The following is a 24,100-nucleotide window of genomic DNA, read 5'->3' as shown; positions in this document are numbered from 1 at the left end:
GAGCTGTATCCAAATTTGTCAACTAAATGTTAGTATATGCAAGGAAACCCTAAAAAGTAGATGGATCACTGATGGTTAAATAATTCTAGCTATGCTGTGATATTAAGAAAAGAGAACATTTTTTCTCAACAAAGAAGGTTTGTTATGTAAGCAATGTTAATGTTTGCTAATAAGTCTTCTCCATATAAATGGAAGCATGTTTATGATGATTATAATTTTATAAGATTTCAGTTTCCCATCAACTAGAAGAAGAAAAATTGGAACTAGTGTTAGAGTAACATTTATTGTGTTCATAGAATGAAGTCTAAAACTATATCTTAGGAAACAAACTATGTGGAAAGTCTAAAGTTCAACATTATGGTGCTATATATTCCATGGGGATGATAGATGACTGACTTCAGCCTAATGCTTCTAATGTGTATGCCTGAAAAGGGATTGTTTAAAGACATATTATACAAAAATAGTACTAGAACTACCTACATTATTGTGTTTTGCATACACATTGCTTATGATTGTGTGGGATGGATTACCCATCAATGCTCTATATATTGCTCCTTGCTGACTTGTTATGAGCCTAATCTGCTATCCAGAGGCTATATCCAATAATGTAGTGCTTGTTATGTATCTATACTTATTAGTTATTCTTTACTTCCAACCGTATTTAAATAGAAGGGATTATGTATTTATTTTATTTATTTATTTATTTATGAAACTTATATACCGCTTTAAGTGCAAGCACTCTCTAAGCGGTGTACACCAGTAAGCAATGTATATATATATATTTACATTGCCCCCAACAATCTGGGTCCTCATTTTACCTACCCCGGAAGGATGGAAGGCTGAGTCAACCTTATAAGAAATCAAAACTTAGCACTCATTGGAAGCAAAGATAATGACACATCATTCAGGCTGATATATCTGTGAAAATATAATATTGGAGAAGGTAGAAGAAACTAAGAAGCTGATAGTTGCAAGAATTGTGTAATGCAGCAAGAGACAGGAGAACTTGAACAACTTATATCCACAGAATCACCACAAATTTACTATAACTTGACAAAACATAACAGCAAGCATACTTCTCTTCATCTAATCTCCTTTCAAAATGGCCACAAATATCTTAAATCCTTTAGCAGCCAGAAAATTGCAATCTTTATATCCTAGCCCGAGTCCACATAGTAAGGCAAGAGACATGAACCAACAACCAAGATCAAAAATCAGCTGAGAATATGTAAAAGCAGACAACAGCAAAGAGTCTGGTCAACAAAGTGAAATACACAAACTGGTTAGGCCCAGAGAAGAGTCCAGAGTTTGAAATAAAATTAAGTAAGGTTTGGAATCAAGGAACAAAATTGTTTCAGGATTTGAGCACCTCCAGACAAAGGCTTAATTGCTGCTAATTCAAATATTGGACTCTTCAGGAGTTACATCCTATAGTACCTTGATCCAAAGGCATTCTTCCAAGCAGTTAAGCATTTCTTTGTTTCTACCCTTTGGCTCGGTATGCAGTAGTGTCAGGGTTCGCCCAAATTGGGGAAACCTTCCTTTACTGTTCCAGCTTGGTAACCTTGGACTATAACTTCTCCAGGATTGGAGAAATGAGGATAGTGGAAGATGATTCTACTGATATCTCAGTGTTAAGCCCTGGTGGCGCTAAATCTTAAGATTCCTTACTCTTTCCCTGTTCTAAATCTTTTCCCCTGGACAGAGATTCATCCAGGCAATGCTAACATTCATATAATTAAAATATAAATATTGACCAAAACGTCTATCATGAAAAATGATTAATCTGAATTTAAAAAGTAGCATAGTATGCTGTGTAAATGCTCCATGGTATGTACTTGTAAAATTGATCCTGATGGATCATTATTATTGCCTGAAAATGCCAGAACCATTTATACTGCAGTCAAGAATAACATTTTTATGTGTCATTCTTTAACAGCTGTAAAAGGTTTTTAGATTCCGTTATATTCAGTTAAAGCCATTCTGTTTAAGGGTTACAATGAACAAAGTGATTTTTTTTTTCTTTCGACTGGCTCTTGGCATTGAAACAATAGCTGAATTCAAACTGACTAAATAACTAGTACTGTTGCTGTGACAGGAACTCTTATTTGCTTTTTTGAGATTACTTTAGTTTATACATAAAGCTACATTAAAAGAGTGTGGGGAGAATTGATAGTATTAATTTAATTTGAGGGGGAGGTTTGGTACTTTTGATCGCATTTTATTCTAAAATTTACAGTTTTTTTTAAAGATGGGCTAGATAGTCTTTTAAAAATGGAATAATCTGTTTAAGTTCTGGATTGTAATTTTTACTTTTGTGTATGTGTAAATTGTCAACTTTGAAAATGAGCATGGCTGCAACCATCTTCCTTATTCATATTCAGTTGTTGAAAGAAGGGCGGAGGGATTGCCAGATGCTTTGCTAGTCAAAATAAACCTTTGTCCTGTGGGAACCAAGGTCATTGACTGCTCCCTGGACTGCAGGCTGGGCATTTCATGAATAGCCCACCAAGAAGATGTGTTGGGGAACGTAGTTGCTTGCATAGACTTAGGGGTGGGATTTCTTAACTTTGTATTGGGGAATTGTTACGTGCGTCTTCAGACTTGGATTCACTTTTGATGTGCCGATACTTGTAACTAATAAACATGTTATTTGAGGAATTTCAAAGCTGCGGAGTTCTGTTTTATTTGTCTCTGTCTATCGGAACCATGGCATATATATGTATATCTACTGACTGCAGACATCTTCCAAAACTTTCATCAACATGATTTCTATTTCTCTCTGGTTTTTTACTATTATGGATCTACTTATTTCTTTTCCTGGAAATTTCAAGATCCAGTAATTAAATTCCAAATGTAACATGAAAGATAAAAAGGACAAGTATACAAAGTGGAAAGAGGGGCACATAGCCCGAGCCTGCAAAGATGAAGTGAGAAAAGCCAAGGCTCAAATGAACTAAGGCTTGCGACCAAAGTCAAAAATAACAAAAAAAGCTTCTTTCAACATGTAAAAAGCAAGAAAAAAGTGAAGGAAATGATTGGTCCATTAGTGGGTGAAAGTGGCAAGAAGGTGACAAGCAACAGGGAGAAAGCAGAACTATTTAACTTGATTTTTGCATCTGTCTTTGCACAAAGGCAAGAAACAGACCAACCTATCAAAAATAGTGCCATAAAAAAGAGAATAGAAACATAAGTTAAGATAGGCAAGAAAATGGTAAATGAGCACCTGTCCAGCCTAGACGAGTTCAAATCGCCAGGACCAGATGGATTACACCCCAGAGTTCTCAAGGAACTGGCAGATGTGATCTCAGAACCACTGAACTATATTTTTCAAAGATCCTGGAGCACAGGGAAACTACCAGAGGACTGGAAAAGAGTTGATGTAGTTCCCATCTTTAAAAAAGGAAAAAAAATGGACCCAGGATATTTCAGACCTATCAGCCTGACTTCAATACCTGGGAAGATTTTGGAAAAGATAATCAAACAACGAATCAATGAACACCTAGAGGCAAACAAAGTCATTAATAAAAGCCAACATGGGTTTGTCAAAAATAGATCATGCCAGACAAATCTTATTGCATTCTTTGACCAAGTGACAAAATTAGTGGATCAGAGGAATGCTGTGGACATAATTTATTTGGACTTCAGTAAAGCATTTGATAAAGTAGATCACAACGTACTACTTGACAAGATAGAAAAATGTGGGGTAGACAGCATCACCACCAGATGGATTCATAGCTAGCTGACTGGCGTACTCAGTGAGTGGTCCTCAATGGAACCGCATCTACATGGAGGGAAGTGTGTAATGGGGTGCCCTAGGGCTCTGTTCTGGGCCCAGTGCTCTTCAACATCTTCATCAACAATTTGGACGAGGGGATAGATGGGGAACTCATCAAATTTGCAGATGACACCAAGCTGGCAGGAATAGCCAACACTCCAGAAGACAGGCTTAAGATACAGGAGGATCTGGACAGACTTGAACACTGGGCACTATCTAACAAAATGAAATTCAGTGGTGAAAAAAGCAAGGTTCTACATTTAGGCAAGAAAAAACAAATGTACAGATATAGTATAGCGGGTACCTTGCTCAATAGTAGTAACTGTGAGAGAGACCTCGGAGTCCTAGTGGACAATCACCTAAATATGAGCCAGCAGTGTGCTGCAACTCCCAAAAAGGCCAACACAGTGCTGGGCTGCATTAACAGAGGGATAGAATCAAGATCACGTGAAGTGATAATACCACTTTATGCCTTGGTAAGGCCACACTTGGATTACTGCATCCAGTTTTGGTCACCACGATGTAAAAAAGATGTTGAGACTCTAGAAAGAGTACAGAGAAAAGAACAAAGATGATTAGGGGACTGGAGGCTAAAGCATATAAGGAACGGTTGCTAGAATTGGGTATGTCTAGTTTAATAAAGAGAAGGATGAGGGGGGACATGATAGCAGTGTTCCAATATCTTGGGCTGCCACAAAGAAGAGGGAGTCAAGCTATTTTCCAAAGCATCTGAAGGCAGGACAAGAAACAACGGGTGGAAACTAATCAAGGAGAGAAGCAACCTAGAACTAAGGAGAAACTTCCTGACAGTTAGAACAATTAACCAGTGGAACAACCTGCCTCCAGAAGTGGTGAATGCTCCAACACTGGAACTTTTTAAGAAGAGACTGTACAGCCATTTGTCTGAAATGGTATAGGGTTTCCTGCCTGAGCAGGGGGTTGGACTAGATGACCTCCAAGGTCCCTTCCAACTTTACTATTATTATTATCAAAGAGGGCAGGACTATATCAAAGGTTGGAAATTCAAACTAACCCATCAATACCTGGGATGACATGATTATGTTTCTTTTAATTTCCTGTAGTACTTTGTTTAGTATAAACCTGAGTAACAGAAAAAGTTAATCAGGTCACCACATAGCTGTGCCTGATTTTACCATCTTTTTTGCAGTAGTGGTTAAGTGAAATCAGCAGTCATTAAATGAATCCATTTTATCCAATGGGTGTTTCTTTTGCCAGAAAAAATAAATAAATGCCAGAAACCTGCAAACAAAAAAGTCATAAATCGCAATCATGTAATTGCAGGACGCAGCAAACAGCCATAAGGAGGAGGCTATTGTATAATTTAAACAGTCACTAAGTAACTGGTTGATAAGCTAGAACTTCCTGTAAGCGATATACACACATAAACAAACAAACAAATGTTGCATTGGGTGTGCTGAATGGAGAACACCACAAATTACTTTTAGAAGTGCACATATCACTCCTGGAACTCTTCAAGGAGAACAGAATGAACTGAGCACAAAATGTTTTGTACATTTCTATTTTTAATGTTTATTTAATATTTTAACTATTATTCACCTATTATAATTGTGGCTTTAACAAAGGATAACTTTGTGAGAGCAGCATAAAACATTTTTAAAAATGAGGTGAGAAGCTATCATTGAGCACATTCTAGTGTGAACTATTTGTGGTCTTACCTACTCTCTGTATGATCTTTATTAAGTGATGGTATTGTACTCAAAAAGTGGCTGCATTTACCCTTAATGCTGACATAATCCTTTAAATTATGGTTGCTGGAACAAACTGTGCTACTAGGACAAACATAATGCAAAGCCACAATGGGGAGCTATTTTAATGAAACCCAAATAAATTGCATCATATAGAAACGGGTTGTGTTATAGTGTAATTGGCCAGTCTGATCCTTTGTGTAGTTGGCCAGTCTCAACTTGAATGGACTTTGCATGGCAGTTCTAGAATTCAGAAAGTGTATCCTGTGGTCATACATAGCCTGCCAATACCTATTGTGTGACTACCGGAGCTCCCACATAATGTTGTGTTTTCCTATATGTTTGGAGTGTATTTTATTCATGAAAGTGTATTTTACTCATGAAATGAGTACACAAAAATGAGTAATTAAAGCGTGCTTCTTAACATAGTACGCAGTCTCATGCAACCCTCCAGATAATGGAAATTTTGACTGCATTCTTAGTTTCTTATTCAATAGCAAGCCTGTTGTATCATTGATGATTATATAGTTGCTTAAATATGACTAATGTGGAGCCATATGGTTAAAGCTCTGGTCTAGTCCCACAGCTATAACTAAATATCTATCTATATCTATATCTACCTACCTACCTACCTACCTATCTACCTACCTACCTACCTACCTATCTACAATACCTATATTATTAACAATAAAGCTATGACTATGTGTGTGTGCCCCTTTATGGATTACTGCCTTGTCATGGCGAAGGGGCTTGTGTAACTCAATGAAGCTATAAGCTATGCCGTGCAGGGTCACCCAAGACAGACAGGTCATAGCAGAGAGTTCTGACAAAATGTGATCCACTGGAGAAGGAAATGGCAAACCACTCCAGTATCTTTGCCATGAAAACCCTATGGACAGTACCAAAAGGCAAAAAGATATGACGCTAGAAGATGAGCCCCTCAGGTCGGAAGGTGTCCAATATGCTACTGGGGAAGAGCAGAGGGCTAGTACTAGTAGCGCCAGAAAGAATGAAGCGACTGGGCCAAAGCCGAAAGGACGCTCAGCTGTGGATATATCTGGTGGTGAACGGAAAGTCCGATGCTGTAAAGATTTTTTCTCCATAGGAACCTGGAATGTAAGATCCATGAATCAAGGCAAGCTAGACGTAGTCAAAAAAGAGATGACAAGAATGAACATCGACATCTTAGGAATCAGCGAACTAAAATGGACAGGAATGGGTGAATTTAACTCAGATGACCATCAGGTATACTACTGTGGGCGAGAATCCTTCAGAAGAAATGGAGTAGCCTTCATAGTCAATAAAAGAATAGGAAAAGCAATACTGGGATACAATCCCCAAAATGACAGAATGATCTCAATTCGAATCCAAGGCAAACCATTCCATATCACAATAATCCAAATCTATGCCCCAACCACTAGTGCTGAAGAGGATGAAATAGACCGGTTCTATGAAGCCCTGCAGCACCTTATAGAATTAATACCAAAAAATGATGTCCTTATCATCATGGGGGATTGGAATGCTAAGGTAGGAAGCCAAAAGATAACTGGAATAACAGGCAAGTTTGGCCTTGGAGTACAAAATGAAGCAGGGCACAGGCTGATAGAATTTTGTCAAGACAATACGATGGTCATAACAAACACTCTTTTCCAACAACCCAAGAGACGGCTCTACACATGGACATCACCAGACGGTCAACATAGAAATCAGATTGACGATGTGCTCTGCAGCCAAAGATGGAGAAGCTCTATACAGTCAGTAAAAACAAGACCAGGAGCTGACTGTGGCTCAGATCATGAGCTTCTCGTTGCAAAATTTAGGCTTAAATTTAAAAAAGTAGGGAAAAGCACTAGGCCACTCAGGTATGAATTAAATCATATTCCTAATGAATATACAGTAGAGGTGACAAATAGATTTAAGGAATTAGATCTGATAGACAGAGTGCCTGAAGAACTATGGATGGAAGTTCACAACATTGTACAAGAGGTAGCAACTAAAACCATCCCAAAGAAAAAGAAATGCAAGCAAGCAAAATGGCTGTCTGAGGAAGCTTTGCAAATAGCTGAGGAAAGAAAGGAAGCGAAAGGCAAAGGAGAAAGAGAAAGATACACCCAATTGAATGCAGAATTCCAGAGAGTAGCTAGAAGAGATAAGAATGCCTTCTTAAATGAACAGTGCAAAGAAATAGAAGAAAACAACAGAATAGGGAGGAACAGAGATCTCTTCAAGAAAATTGGAGATATGAAGGGAATGTTTCATGCAAAGATGGGCATGATAAAGGACCAAAATGGCAGAGACCTAACAGAGGCAGAAGAGATTAAGAAGAGATGGCAAAACTACACAGAAGAACTATACAATAATGAGCTTAACATCCCAGATAACCACAATGAGATGGTCACTGACCTCGAACTAGACATCCTAGAATATGAAGTGAAATGGGCCTTAGAAAATCTGAGCAACAACAAAGCTAGTGGAGGTGACAGTATTCCAGCTGAGCTATTCAAAATCTTAAAAGATGATGCAGTAAAAGTGCTACATTCAATTTGCCAGCAAATTTGGAAAACTCAACAGTGGCCGCAGGATTGGAAAAGGTCAGTTTACATTCCAATTCCAAAGAAAGGCAATGCCAAAGAATGTTCAAACTATCGCACCATTGCACTCATTTCACATGCTAGTAAAGTTATGCTTAAAATCCTACAGGCTAGACTCCAGCAGTATGTGGATTGAGAACTACCAGAAGTACAGGCAGGATTTCGAAGAGGCAGAGGAACTAGAGATCAAATTGCCAACATACCCTGGATCATGGAGAAAGCTAGGGAGTTCCAGAAAAACATCTACTTCTGCTTCATTGACTATGCAAAAGCCTTTGATTGTGTGGATCACAACAAATTGTGGCAAGTTCTTAACGAGATGGGAGTACCAGACCATCTCATTTGTCTCTTGAGAAACCTATATGCGGGTCAAGAAGCAACAGTGAGAACCGAACATGGAACCACTGATTGGTTCAAAATTGGAAAAGGAGTCTGGCAAGGCTGTATACTGTCGCCCTGCCTATTTAACTTATATGCAGAGCACATCATGAGAAAGGCAGGGCTAGATGAATCAAAAGTTGGAATTAATATTGCCGGGAGAAATATCAACAACCTAAGATATGCAGATGATACCACTCTAATGGCAGAAAGTGAAGAGGAACTAAATAGCCTCCTGATGCGGGTGAAGAAGGAGAGTGCAAAAGTTGGCTTGAAACTCAACATTAAGAAAACCAAAATCATGGCATCCGGCCCTCTCAATTCCTGGCAAATAGATGGGGAAGAAATGGAGGTAGTGACAGATTTTATTTTTCTGGGCTCCAAGATCACCTCATATGGGGACTGCAGCCAAGAAATTAAAAGACGCTTGCTCCTGGGGAGGAAAGCTATGGCAAATCTAGACAGCATTCTAAAAAGCAGAGACATCAACCTGCCAACAAAAGTGCGTATAGTCCAGGCCATGGTTTTCCCAGTTGCAATGTATGGCTGTGAAAGTTGGACCATAAGAAAGACTGAGCGCCAAAGAATTGAGGCCTTTGAATTATGGTGCTGGAGAAGACTCCTGCGAGTCCCTTGGACTGCAAGGCGTTCAAACTGGTCAGTCCTAGAAGAGATCAACCCCGACTGCAGACAGGAAGACCTGGAGGAACGCTGTTCATGGGGTCGCGATGGGTCAGACACGACTTCGCAATTAACAACAACAACAATGTGTGTGTGTGTGTGTGTGTGTTTTCGTAGATTTTCACGGGTATAGGTATGTCGGTCTTGGTGTATTCGGGTCTTTTCCCATGTAAGATTGAGAGGTCCTACTCGTCATCTTCAGGCTGGGTCTTTGGCTTCGTGCTTGTGCGAGCAAAGTGTGATCGGAGCTGCTGTCTCTCTCTCTCTCTATATATATATAGGTGGGGGTTTGTGGAGTGCTGGCTTAGTTGCTGTAGGTGGATTGGTTGGCTGTGTAGGAGTTATTGTTTGTGGATTGTCTGGCTGTTTTGTAACATCCTGAGTAGTTGAGGTGCTGGCTGTGTGCCCATTAGTCTTTTGTGTTGTAACAACCTGAGTAATGGGTTGTGTGATGACATCCTGAGATCTAGTGTAGTGATATCCTGAGTTCTGTGTTGCACCATCTTGGGTGGTTGGCTGTGTTGTAACATCCTGAGCTTTGGCGTTGTAGCCTCCTGAGTTCTGTGATGTGATGTCCAGGGCTGAAGGCTGTGAAGTAACATACCGGGCTTTGGTTTGGCTCTGAGTTTGCGATCTAGCTCTGTGTTCATGGTGTGTGTCCGTTTGCTTTGTGTGGAGGTCAGAGGGAGGTGCAGCAGCTGGTGATGTTGTCGTGGTTTGGCTTTTGGATGGTGGTTGCATTTCTTCTGAGGGATGGGTTTGGGCTTGGGTTTGGGTCTGGTGAGGGTGAATGATGGTGGCATACTGTGTTGTTCTGGGTCCGGTGTCAGTTTTCGTGGCTAGGACTCGTTTGTTGATTAGGGCTAGTTTCCAGATGTCTGGTAGGCGGGAGGTATCATCACGTTTATTCATGTTGTGGGGGTGTTTTTCTATTTCGATGGCTTCCACAATTATTCTCTTGTGGTGGTGTTCAGTTTTGGAGATTAGTTTGGTTCCTTCAAAATCAATTTCATGTCCTGTAGCTTTAAGGTGCTAGAAGAGGGAGGAAGTTTTTTCTTCTTTTCTGACTGTGTTCTTGTGTTCTGCGATCCATGCATTTATTCTCCTATTAGTTTGTCCAATGTATGTGGCTGGGCAGATTTTGCATGGTATTTCATAGACTCCTTGGTTTTCTAGCTAGATCGTGTCTTTGGGGTTTCTTAAGATGTTGGCTATGTTTTGGTCGGTGCCGAAGGGTGTCTTGATATTGTGTTTGTGGAGAATTTTGCTGATTTTATCTGTGGTGCCTTTGATGTAGGGGAGGAAGGCGATGTTGTTGTACTGTTCTATGTCTCGGTCCTTGGGGGGTGTTTCCCTTTGGATTAGGTTGGTAATAGTATTTCTGTGGAATCCGTTGGAGATTAATACGTTTGTGAAAGTGTGTAATTCAGTTTTCAGGTGGTCTTTGTCGGCTAGGCGTTTGGTTCTGGAGATGAGGGTCTTGGCTACGGAGTTGATCTGTACAGGGTGGTGGTGGGATTGTGCGTTTAAGCGGCGGTTGGTGTGTGTTTTTTTCCGGTAGATGGTGTGTCCTAGGGAGCCATTGGGTTTTTTGTAGATTAGAATGTCCAGAAAGGGGAGTTGGTTGTTAGCTTCTATTTCCATCATGAATTGTATTTTGGGGTGTAGGCTGTTGAGATGTGTGAGGAAGTTGTCCAGTTTTTCTTTCCCGTGTGGCCAAATTACAAAAGTGTCATCTACATATCTGAGCCAGAGTTTGGGTTTGTGTTCAGATTTGTCTAAAGCGTTGGTTTCGAAGTGTTCCATGTATAGGTGAGAGGGGTGATCCCGTAGGTGCTCCTTCTATCTGTTTGTATCTTTGTCCATTGTGGATGAAGTATGTGTTGATTAGGCAGTGGTTGGTCATATCTAGGATGTGCTTAGGGGGGTTGTATTTGTTTTGGATAGCTGTCAAGGCTTCTTTGATAGGCACTTGGGTGAAGAGGGATGTGACATCGAAGCTCACAAGTAGGTCGCTGAATTGTAGGTTTTGTTTCTTTACTGTTTCTATGAAATGGAGTGAGTTTTGTACGTGTGAGGAGATGGATTCTGTGTAGGGCTGAAGTTGTTTGGTGAGAAATTTGGCAAGATTCTGTAGAGGTGAGCCTATGGAGCTGACTGTGGGTCTGAGTGGTGTTCCTTCTTTGTGAATCTTGGGGAGGCCATAGAGCTTGGGGCATCTGGATGATTTCTCTCTGGGTATGATTCTTTGCTGGATCTCTTCACTGATGGGAGAGGCTTTTATTTTGGATTTGGTGTTTTTTTCCAGGCAGGTGGTGGGATCTATGTTTAGAGGTTTGTAAGCGGGGTCTTGGAGTAGGTTGGATAGTTTGGCTTGGTAGTCTGATGTGTTCATCACTACCGTGGCATTGCCTTTGTCTGCTGGGAGAATGATTATGTTGTTGTCTTTCCTCAGGTTGGTGAGTGCTTTTTGTTCTTCTTTATGTAAGTTGCTTCTAGGTGGATTGCTGGAGAGGAGGATGTTGGTGACTTCAAGTCTGATTTAGTTGGCTTCATCTGGGTTGATATTGGTTACGGTAGCTTCAACTCCGCATATGATGTTTTCAGTGGGGGTACGTTTGGGGGCGACTGCAAAGTTGAATCCTTTGGAAAGGCATTGGTTTCTGCTATGGTGAGAGTCCTGTCTGATATGTTGTGTACTGTTCATTTCATGAGTTGCTGTGGAGGGGGGGTTGGGCTTTTGGCGTTTTTCTAGTCTGTGGAGTTTGTTGGTGTGTGTGTCTGTCTTGTGGGAGGTTTCTGTTTCGGCTCTCCAGAGGGCTAGTTGTTTGGATTTGTCCCAGAATGCTGGGTGGATTTTGTTACTGAGTTTGAGGTGAAGAATGAGTAGGTCCCTATTGGTTTGGTCTAGTACGAATCTTTTCTTGTGGAGTTAGTTTCTGATTAGGGCTAATTCAGTTCTTTTCAGGATCCTTTCAGTGGCTGAGATTTTGGAATGAAATTTTAGTTGGAAGCAAGTGGGGATCACGTTTTTGTCTCGGCAGTTGCGTAGGAATGTGAGGTCACATAAGATGGTGGCTCTTCGGACTTCGAGTTTTTCGTAGGTCCTGGTGAGCAGGAAGATTTCCTCCCCATAGAGGTAAGATATTTGTTTTCTTAAATTTTCACGGGTATAGGTATGTAGGTCCATCGAAATAGAAAAACACCCCCACAATATGAATAAACATGATGATACATCCCACCTACCAGACATCTGGAAACTAGCCCTAATCAACAAACAAGTCCTAGCCACGAAAACTGACACCAGACCCAGAACAACACAGTACACCACCACCATTCACCCTCACCAGACCCAAACCCATGCCCAAACCCATCCCTCAGACGAAATGCAACCACCATCCAGAAGCCAAACCACGACAACATCACCAGCTGCTGCACCTCCCTCCGACCCCACACAAAGCAAACGGACACACGCCATGAACACAGAGCTAGACCGCAAACTCAGAGCCAAACCAAAGCCCAGTATGTTACTTCACAGCCTTCAGCCCTGGACATCACATCACAGAACAATGCCTAAGCTCAGGATGTTACAACACAGCCAACCACCCAAGGTGGTGCAACACAGAACTCAGGATATCACTACACTAGATCTCAGGATGTCATCACACAACCCATTACTCAGGTTGTTACAACACAAAAGACTAATGGGCACACAGCCAGCACCTCAACTACTCAGGATGTTACGAAACAGCCAAACAATCCACAAACAACTACACAGCCAACCAATCCACCTACAGCAACTAAGCCAGCACTCCACACACCCTCACCTATATATAGAGAGAGACAGTAGCTCCGATCACACTTTGCTCGCAGAAGCACGAAGCCAAAGACCCCAGCCTGAAGATGACAAGTGGGACCTCGTCGAAACGTCACCAAGATACTCTCAATCTTACAACAGTACAATAAGTATAAACAATACCTACTCAATACAAAATATCACTAAAATATCTGATAAATATGAGTGGGGTGGAGGGGAGGAATCTACTATTAGTCCATCAACCAACTCTAAGTTCCTTGCTGTTTTTATAGTTATGTTGCTCACTTGACATAGGCTACTAGTTTATATTTATACCCCTTTCTATCTTTGTATGCCATATAAAACCTGGTGATGAAGTATTGAGGTGATTCTTAATTACTGTAAACATGTAAAAAAATGATTGGTCCATTAGTGGGTGAAAGTAGCAAGAAGGTGACAAGCAACAGGGAGAAAGCAGAACTATTTAACTCATTTTTTGCATCTGTCTTTACACAAAGGGAAAAAACAGACCAACCTATCAAAAATAGTGCCATAAAAAAGAGAATAGAAACATAAGTTAAGATAGGCAAGAAAATGGTAAGTGAGCACCTATCCAGCCTAAACGAATTCAAATCACCAGGACCATATGGATTACATCCCAAGGTTCTCAAGGAACTGGCAGATGTGATCTCAGAACCACTAACTATATTTTTCAAAGATCCTAGAGTACTGGGGAACTACCAGAGGACTGGAAAAGAGCTGATGTAGTTCCCATCTTCAAAAAAGGGAAAAAAGTAGATACAGGATATTACAGACCTATCAGCCTGACCTCAATACCTGGGAAGATTCTGGAAAAGATAATCAAACAACGAATCAGCAAACAGGCTTAAGATACAGGAGAATCTGGACAGATTTGAACACTGGGTGTTATCTGACAAAATGAAATTCAGTGGTGAAAAAAACAAGGTTCTACATTTAGGCAAGAAAAACCAAATGCACAGGTACAGTATAGGGGGTACCTTGCTCAATAGTAGTAACTGTGACAGGGATCTCAGAGTCCTAGTGGACAATGACTTAAATATGAGCCAGCAGTGTGCTGCAGTTGCCAAAAAAGCCAACACAGTGCTAGGCTGCATTAACAGAGGGATAGAATCAAGATCACGTGAAGTATTAATACCACTTTACAATGCCTTGGTAAGGCCACACTTTAGTCACCACGATGTAAAAAAGATGTTGAGACTCTAGAAAGAGTACAGAGAAGAGCAACAAAGATGATTAGGGGACTGGAGGCTAAAACATATAAGGAACGGTTGCTGGAATTGGGTATGTCTAGTTTAACAAAGAGAAGGACGAGGGGGGACATGATAGCAGCATTCCAATATCTCAGGGGCTGCCACAACGAAGAGGGAGTCAAGCTATTTTCCAAAGCGCCTGAAGGCAGGACAAGAAGCAATGGATGGAAACTAATCAAGGAGAGAAGCAACCTAGAACTAAGGAGAAACTTCCTGACAGTTAGAACAATTAACCAGTGGAACACCCTGCCTCCAGAAGTTGTGAATGCTCCAACACTGGAACTTTTTAAGAAGAGACTGGACAGCCATTTGTCTAAAATGGTATAGGGTTTCCTGCCTGAGCAGAGGGTTGGACTAGATAACCTCCAAGGTCCCTTCCAACTTTATTATTAATGTTGTTATTTTCAGATAAGCATTTCCTGGCAAAGTCTTGCATGGTCAAATTTAAATAAATAATTCTTACCTTATGCGATTAATGTATATTTGTAATTACCTTGCACATAATCCATAAATAACTTAGACACCTGAACTCAAACTATAATTTGTGCAATTGTAATTTGACACAGTGTTCCTTAGAGGTTGTAATACGCACCACAGGCAGAGAGAGAGAGAGAGAGCTACCTACATAAAAAGCATTTCTTAGGGATTATGGAATGTATAAGTCAGTTTATATTTATATTAACTGCGTATAACAAATTTAATGCATAAATAAAACAATAGCAGATGGAATTGGGGTTAGAGATTTTGCAACTGGATAGTTGTGGTTTGCAGATTATGTCATCTTTGTTCATTTCAATGGTTTTTGTTTTCTTAATTTATTTGATAATACTTATGTAAAAAAATTCTACTTATTATTCAGACAGGTATCTGTAATTTAAAGAAAGTTATGAAAATTGTATGACATATAAACTATAGCTAAATCAAATTTTATTGTAGTAGACATATGATTTTTCTTGTTTCTGATGAAAGGTGAACATGCACAAGGTGTTATGTTCGGTCAGTGACATGCAAGTTTGAAGAACAAATGCAAATTTTAAAAAATAGTTATATGGCAGCATCTAATAAAATCAACAAAATCTGGATCTAGGAAAAATCAAAGTCAGGTAGAAATGGTTCTCCAATCTTAAATTTCAATGTTTAGTAAAAGAAATGGGATTGGAAAATATGAGAGTCTTGAAATAGGGTCTCTTTATGGGTGCTTGTTTAAAGATATGACTTGGTGCCAGAAATATTCAGGTTGCAGCTCATATTTTACCTAAAGTTAAATAACTTCTGTTTCTTTTTAAGAAAAACTCATTTTATGATGAACTTCTATCCCGGAATTGAACTTGAAACTAGAATTCTTTGCCTAATGTCCCCCAGAGTTTTTGACAAGGAGGTTGAAATACATAAACCTGATAGAATGTAAAAAAAATATTGTCTACACAAATGAGTAATGGTTCAAAAAGCCACTAACAAGTTGAGTCAGTGTTGGGAATTTGATTGCATTTGTCAATATTAAAGAAAAGTAAATTTGGGCTTGTTGAAAAACAAGCCTTCGTAACATGGAACCTTATGTTCCTTTATGTTTTATTATGTTTGAAACAAAATGATTAAGTAATGCTTAAGGGATGCTATGCTTTATACATAGATATCTATATCCTGATATTTGGAAACATTCTCAAGGAGAAAGGATTCTCAAATCTTTGTAATATTCTACTGTAATAACGAAGAGGCTAGAGAATGTTGGCATTATTTTGAGACAAAGCTTTTTCTACTGCCAGTTTCCCATAGCAAACTTGCACAATACCTGGAGATTATCAAGTGTTTGGATTCATTCCACTTTCTGTTGATTTGTGTGCTTTTATAAAACATGCCTTAAAAGTAGGAGACCTTTCCATTCCTGCTTTTGCATTTTTGCATCAGTTCAGCATATTTTGTAAAAAATGTGTCCAGATAAATTGTGAAATGAGTTTTAAAGGTCTTAAAGCCCTACCCTAGTTATAATTTGTTTAAAAATCTATTTTTTCCTTAATTGAATATATAAATATATCTTAGTAACAGATGTTTGGTGTTAAATTTAACAATGGACAACATTATGTTTTCAGTTATTGTTTGTTTCTTGAAAGAAATTGGTTGTACAATATTTAAATTTTGTTCTCCATTATAACCTACGCTACAAACAATTGTATAATGGCACCAATACTATGATTATTTTATTCATTAATAATAAATAATTTCTTGACATAAAAAATGGGAGCCTACTATGGTTTTATATGAAAGATAAAATAAGATTAACTTCAAATGGAAAGGTTTTATGTCACAGGGTAATGGGATATGACCCCCTTCAAGGAACTCTAGTCAAGCATTTTTATGTATTTTGTACATATTTTCATGATTCAATTTTTTTCATATCTATAAACTTAATAATATTCTTAAAGAGTATATATCACTTTTTACTCAAGCACAATTTAACTTTTTAAACCTTAGAAAATCTGGTTTGTTTCCTGATATTTATATTAAACATAGCTTACATACTGGTGGTGAAGAAATAAAATCTTTGTAATATGTACTTGGTTTCCTGTATTTAAAACCTGAATAGAAGTAATTCAGAAAAGGCTGTGATAATGCTGCTTATGAAAATTAGGCTTGAAGCTAAAAACTAAAATAAATAAAGTCCAATATTTTAAGTTTCTTCTATATGATGTACTTTCTAAACATAATATTGCTGCCCTGTACAGTTTGATGTCATCTCAAAAAAAAAAATCTAACATGTTCTTTGTTCATTTAGTCATTGCAGTTTGTTAACATTTCTGTTTCCTTTTTCAGCTGATGAAGGGATGATGAAGGAACTTGATAAAGTTCAGGTTCTCCATAAGAGATCGGTTATGCCTTACAGGGTGTATAAGAGAAATCGAAAAGGACCAAGTGATGAAGAAACTGTACAGCAATATGCCGCTCTCGTGGGACAGGCATGCTTGGAGAGGATGTTGCTTTTTCGGAGCTGAATATTTATTCTGTAGATCAGGGGTCCTCAAATTTGGTAACTTTAAGGCTGTGGACTTCAACTCCCAAAGGTGGCTGAGGAATTCTGGGAGTTGAAGTCCACAAGTCTTAAATTTGCCAAGGTTGGAGACCCCTGCTGTAGATGTTCCAGAACGATGTTTTGTCACACCACTGCAAGATTCCATATCTCTGCAGTTTTCTGTTGTTATCCGTATTAAAAAAAATATGTACTGTGTATCCTTTTCTGCCTGGGAATGAACATGTTGACAAACCTTAGAATAAAACATTGGTTTTGAGTCTTTATATTAAGGGTTTGGAAGAATATTACAGTGACTGAGTTCATGAGATTAAAGTCCTTACATTTTCAAATAAGTGAATGGGATGAGTATAAAAGTGAGTGGAACATTTGAAGTAGCATTTTGTAGGTATTTACAGAAGAGAATATTTAAAATCAGCTAGGTGATGAAATATAAGTTGTTGTGAAAACTATAAATATTTCAGAAATTTTATATTTTCTTTAACTACTATCAGATAATTAAATATTTTGTTCTAGTGTTATTTCAGAATTCAGTTAGTCAGATACTTGGAAGTAAGCCAATGTTTTGCACTATGCTTCAGTGTCAAAAACCAGCCACTGACTAGTAGAATTGGTGCCTAGGATTGCTATTATATCAGAGGTTCCCAACCTTTTGGGCATCAGGGACCAGTTCCACCGAGAGAGGTTTTTCCGCGGACCGGAGGGTGCGTGGTTTTGTGTGCTGCCTGCATCCCACAGATGGGGCTTTGCTTGTCTGTGCGGACTGGTTGCTGGCATGCTGCGGCCCAGTACCAGTCCATGGACCAGGGGTTGAGGACCTCTGTATTATATGACATAATATAAAGCCATCTAATGTGTATCTATGCACTGCATCCTTCAAATTATTCACTGCAGTCTTTTAAATGTTTGCTTTAAATAACTTATAATTGTATTGAAATAACCAGGAAGTTTGATGATTTAGATTTTTAGTGGCGTTTTTTTTTTGTTTTTTTTTTTTGTAATTAAATTGACACTTTGGGAAATGTTGGAATTGAAATGTTTATCAAATTACCAAAGAAATTAATTTAAATATGTAGATTAAAACTATATTGAAGTACATCCCATTTTTCTTTTGTTTTATATTCTTAATGTTTATGTCAATTGTAGCATTCAGAGAATTAGTTTTCAACACACCATTAAAAATACCTTACTTGACATAGAACAATGTTTTAATTGGGTATTCAGAACTTTTAATGCTATCCTGTAATTTAAGCTGGAAAATACAAGGCTATGAAATGCAACATTCTGCAGTCAGTTGATATTTTTCAGGCAACTTTGATTAGTCTTTCTCTCATTGTCTAATACAGCAGGATAGCAGAACATAAAAATCCTGTTATGCATCTAGATTTTGGGGTGAAATAATAGTATGCATGGAAATAGCATTTGTTCAGAAATTCTTATATGCATGCAGTAGTGCATATTGTATGTTCATTGAAATGCATACATGTTTAGTTAAATATGCTGATATGTTGTCAGTGTTGTAGTTTTGACATTATCAGCCATTGTTAAGGGGGGGGGGATCACAAATTTTCTTAATTAGTTCTTAATTTTACTCCTGCATCCACACTTGTTTGGCATGACCATTAAACATAGTACCAGCCAGTAACAGTGTGATCCATGAAAATATGGATGTCCTATACAATTATTCTTTCCTTTGAAAATAACATTTCTTTTTTTCTACATAGTTATTTTTATATGTGCAGATTTTACCCAGAATGAATTCCTTTTTATCAGAATGATATTTCTGAGCAATATTTCTTATAATTATTTTGAACGCTTTTCAGTTGTAGCTAAAATAAGATTTTTTAAAAAGTTGGGTCAGACTTAGTCATATGTAGAATAAATTCACTGAAATCAATGCAACATTAATCCCATTGCAGTTTTATTTATACATCACACAATGCAATCTGATAGTATTTGTTCTAGCAGTTTAAATAACATCCTAAACATAAAATATAGGAAGTAAAATACATAGTATTAAGTCCTTAAAGTAGTAACTTCCCCTGGATTAATTTTGCATGGATTTCCTACTCAGAATTTCTAATTGGAAGATTGGCTGTATCTTTATTTGTCCTCAAACAACCAAAGGACCCATGCTTTGGAGAAATTATATAATTACAGTTAGATTGTGTGTTCATTGGCTAGTATTTTTTATCCAATAAAAATAATTAATATTTGATTGCCACTAGGGGGCACATTCCAACTTGAAAATCATTAATGAACTGTTTGTCATTTCAACAATATTCATTATTATTCTACATCTGGTTTCCCTATAGTTTTTTTTTTAAAAAAAAAAATCCTGGAAATCCTGATAAAGAAACTATTATTAGAGTCAACATGTAGTCATAAAATAGTGAAGAGTCAGTAGAATAAAAATATATAATTGATATAAAAACTAAACATTATTTTGTTTAAAACAAAACAACAAAAATATTTGAGCCACCAAAAGAACATTGAATAAAACATGTCAATGTATCTAGGATTCAATGAATATAGTACTTCCATTCTCTTGCTTTGTGTGAGCTTGTTCATTCAAGTATTTGAATTTTGTGCCACAGTAGTTCCCATTGATAAAAAGGAAAGCTGGTTATTTTTTTGCGACATCTCTCTTCTGGTATTAAAGAAATAACACTGAAATGGAAAAAGTATTCTCAGTAGTATCTTTATAAACAGAGATTATACATTAATGTGGTGTTTTGGGTCATTGTTGGTAAATTGGAATTGCTTCTGTAAACATGGAGTGGTGATTTTAAAAACTGCTCCTTACTTATAGGAGAGATTCATGCTGGCTGGGGGTGATAGAAGCTAGTTATAAAGCCATAATAAAGAACAGAATAGTTCTGTTCCAATCCCCAAATAAATAGGCCTGAGGGATTATTTCCACCATTAAGCTGCTGACAACACATACATTTACATCTTGTATTATTTGGAAACTAAAATGAAATAAAGAACTGCTTAATAAACAGGAGTATGTTGGACTGGAGCCAGAATATCTGAAAGACTGCTAATTCTTGTATGAGCCGGCTTGTAAAGTATGTAACACAGGATTATGATTATTCTACTATGAAACTCTTTCTCAAGAAAAAAGTCAGACTTCCTTTTTCCAATATGTTGTAGATTTTTATTAGTTGGTGAGGTACTTTAATTATTACTGTTCCGTGTTTTAATTAAAGTTTTATTTCACTTTAAGTTTATTATATTACTTAAAACTGTGTGAGAGCATGTGTGTTTATGTGAATAGATAGTATGTGGTTGAGGGCCAGTTTAAACAAAATCTATTTTTATCGAACGTTAACAAAAGATACAGGACCTGTCAAGACATTTAAAGAGAAGCTATTTATTTTTACTTCACTTGAACAGAAAGATGAGAACTGTCAGCTAAGTAGTAATTCAATATATAAGGTCACCAATAAATGTTATTTTCCAAAAAGGTGGACAATTAGAAATATCATTTGTGTTTCGTCATTTCCATTAATGTTTTTCAAACAAGATAGGTTACACATTACCCATTAATCAAAGCTATTGCTCAAGTTGCAGTATAACCTTTGTCCATTCTTGCTCTTAAACAGAAAGCTACCCAGTAGACTCAGTTTTTTCGTGAAATTCCAAATATTAAGAAGCCATCAATTTGAAATTTTTGCATAAGCGTTTAATGTGGGCAGCTGTTGATTATGACTAGCATCATTTTCAAATAGGTAAACCTCGAGAGTGAGGATGCCTCAGTATTTTAAAGAAGGTTGCTTCCTTCAATGCACAACACGCCTTTGAATTCTTTGCCCAATCCTATTTCATGATTTTGTTATAGGTTATGAAAAGTAGTATTTTATTATAACTGGGACAGATAAGAAACTTTTAAAGCCAAGTAAATATAACTGCTTTACATTTTTTCTTAATCCTTTCCCTAAAACGTCTTATTTGTTTGAAGAACTGTGAGTGTAAAACAAGATTCAATAATAAAATATTCCTTATGTACAGTACTAATAGAGCAAAACAAGAAATGAAAAAGAAAAAGATCAAACAGCTCAGTGAGAATTGAGCAAATGCTAACAATTATGGTAGGCCTACAACAAACAAGGCATATGCTATAATAATTCCTGAGAGCACCCTTTCCAAACATTATGTTTACAAAAATCAAGCATTTTTAAAAAGAAACCTTATAGGAGAATTAGGAAAAATTATGAATTAGTAAAATTAAAAAAGGATTCTCAATCACCTTCTGTGATACTGAATCAAAAACCTGAAGTATTGGGGGAATTTTGCTATTTTTCCTGTGTGATATTATGAATCCTACATTTCCAAAAATAAGATCCTTATGTGAATTATTTTGATGTTCAGGAATAAATAATAATACTTTAAAATAAAGGATGCAGCTTCATATGAGAAAGAATGGAATATCTGGGGCCTGGTGATATTAAAACTGGTGGGCACATTATAATGTTTTATGGCATTTGACCGTGTAATATACATAACAAGACTGATTCCTGTTTTGAAATTATTTTAACATAACTGTCATCACTGTATGAAATAACATATGGTAGAAAAAGCAGAGAAGCAATAGTAAGAACAAATGTATCTTGCAGTAGACTTGTAACTTGTAAGGAATTTGTTAGAAGCTTTTGCAGGTAAAAGGACATTGCAAATTATTTAACAAGAAAAGGATGTCATCTCATTTGTGTCAGATGAAAAATGGGGCATCGGGTGCTGCTATTTATTGTTCATGCTCTAGAGTTAACTGATCTGTCATATCTTATAATTAAAAATCTATTCCTTATCAGAATTCATACTAAGAAAGGTGAATGATCACTGTAATATGATGAAAAAGAATCACCACCCTCTGTTCTGCAGTCTTGAATTTGCATTCTGCAATTCTATGCCATCAATGATTGAAGTCCCCTTCAGGTATTGAACAGGTAAAAGGTTTTTACTGGGGAGAAAGACTATTCCAGAATAAGAACAAGCATTTTATGTCCATCTACAATCCCTGTGCTTATTGCTTATTTTGCACACATAACAAACAACTGAAACTGAGAGACTCTGTCTCTGGAAACTCAGCAAAAGCAAATTTTGTTATTTAAAAACAAACTGTTGGAATCTAAATCTTTCTCTTTACAGGACCAAAGTATTCATGCAATGGTACTTCATAGCATTTCTTGTCTAGATGCCTTTCTTTTTCTATATTTATAGTCCCAGACCAATAAAACAGAGTTATAAAAATTAAAATTACAGAAAAGCCAAAATACACCAAAGCCAAAATGAAGACAATACAGACTCCTTTCTCCATGCCATAGCTATTGATAAAAACACGGGAAAAACACCCTATTAAGACCTAGGAAGTTTGCTAATATGCAAGTAAAGATTAAAGGTAAATATAATAGAGACTCCATCAAGACATTGAAACCTCTAAAATGTTTCTATAAATAAGGAGCATCTATTTGTCTGGTGTAAGGAGAGAAAGCCAAGCATAAACACAAACTGTCATATTTTAGTGTTTAGGTTTCATAAGAACACGTTTTCATCTATCATTTGGCAATGTTGAAGTCTTTGCTTGAGTTTGGAAGACAAGCTAGGAAATGCAGTGTTTAATTTATTTTAATGTAGATTTTTTTTAAAAAAAAATCTTAGATTCCTCAGTGGGCAGATATAATTTTAGATGGGATTCTGTTAGAGAATTTTAATTTTTCTATTGGTGAAAAATAAATCAGAAGCTCTCACAGTTGACTGCATTTAGCTGATTCAAATAACTTTATATTTATATAAAGTTATTTACAATACCATTCTTCTTTACAACAACATAGCTTAATGAAGATTTCTTACAGAGACAGACCAGAGACAAAACCCAGAGACTGGAAATCCAGCTCCTAACTCAATACTCTTTTTGCACAGACTCAGTAGCACTTTCTTCACATTGGCTGACTGAGTTGCCACATGACTCTTCCTGTTCATGAATATTCCAACACTCCTCCCTTCATGACAGGAAGAGACATCAGACCTATTAATACATTCTTTAATTGCAAAAAACCTTGTGCCACTAACCTGACCTTATACTGTACATTATTATTTGGCAATACCTTTTTCTTATATACCCACTTACAACCCACAGCTTTGGTTCCCTGTGGCAAGGTCACTGATTTAAACTGGCTTGCATAGGTCCCACCAGATCTGCATGGACCAGCTCTAGAACTCTTTTTGTTTGTCTTGTGCTACATTTACTAACTGGTAATGCCTTTGACTTTGATGCTTTGCATACTGCACAGTCCAAATATGTTTTGCATCCCTTCAAATTTAGCCCTTCTGCAAAATCTTGCATTTGCTGCAAAACTTTAAAGCTTGCATGGCCAAGTATTCTATGCAGAAGATGAACACATGAATCATGCTCTGCAACATTCTTAAATATATGGGAACATTGAACCTTTTGTCCCTGCAATACATATAGATTATCTCCCTTTATGCCTTCTGCACAAATATTCCCATTCCTTTTGATGAGACATTTCCCATTTACAAAAATGACCTCAAAACCTTGTTTGTCTAAATTAGACACACTTAACAAATTATGTTCTATCTCAGGTACACAAAGCACATTGGTAAACTTTGATTCCAAATATGGAATTTTTACATCGCCTTTTCCAATGACTTTTGCTTTCTGGCCATTTGCCAAAGCCACAGCTTCTTGTGCTACTGGAACAAACCTGCAAAATAATTCAGAGTCATTAACAATTGTTTGACTTGCCCCACTATCTATTAGCCACTTGTCTCTGTTGTTGCTATAGCAAACTTTTGCAATACCAAAATGTTCCTT

At 37.4% G+C, this 24,100-nt stretch overlaps 1 protein-coding gene across 6 annotated transcripts in view; it reads left to right on the top strand.

The window, feature by feature from the left end:
• Positions 1-20,750, top strand: part of ATE1 (arginyltransferase 1) — an 87,329-nt gene extending 66,579 nt beyond the window's left edge. For 5 of the 6 annotated variants that reach the window (XM_039335660.1, XM_039335500.1, XM_039335417.1 and 2 more), the window contains one exon: positions 17,052-20,750. In XM_039335660.1, the coding sequence (XP_039191594.1) occupies positions 17,052-17,230 (179 nt within the window). In that variant the 3' untranslated portion in view covers positions 17,231-20,750. The remainder of the gene's footprint in view (positions 1-17,051) is intronic. The other variant, XM_039335344.1, reaches the window with a different exon arrangement.
• Positions 20,751-24,100: the final 3,350 nt, after the last annotated feature.

This window comes from Crotalus tigris, unplaced genomic scaffold (assembly GCF_016545835.1).
Source record: "Crotalus tigris isolate CLP2741 ecotype Arizona unplaced genomic scaffold, ASM1654583v1 scf7180000017536.10889498, whole genome shotgun sequence".
In the NCBI taxonomy this organism is placed as follows: Eukaryota; Metazoa; Chordata; class Lepidosauria; order Squamata; family Viperidae; genus Crotalus; species Crotalus tigris.
The sequence above is the reverse complement of the archived record's forward strand: the minus strand, read 5'-3'. Positions and strand labels throughout refer to the sequence as shown.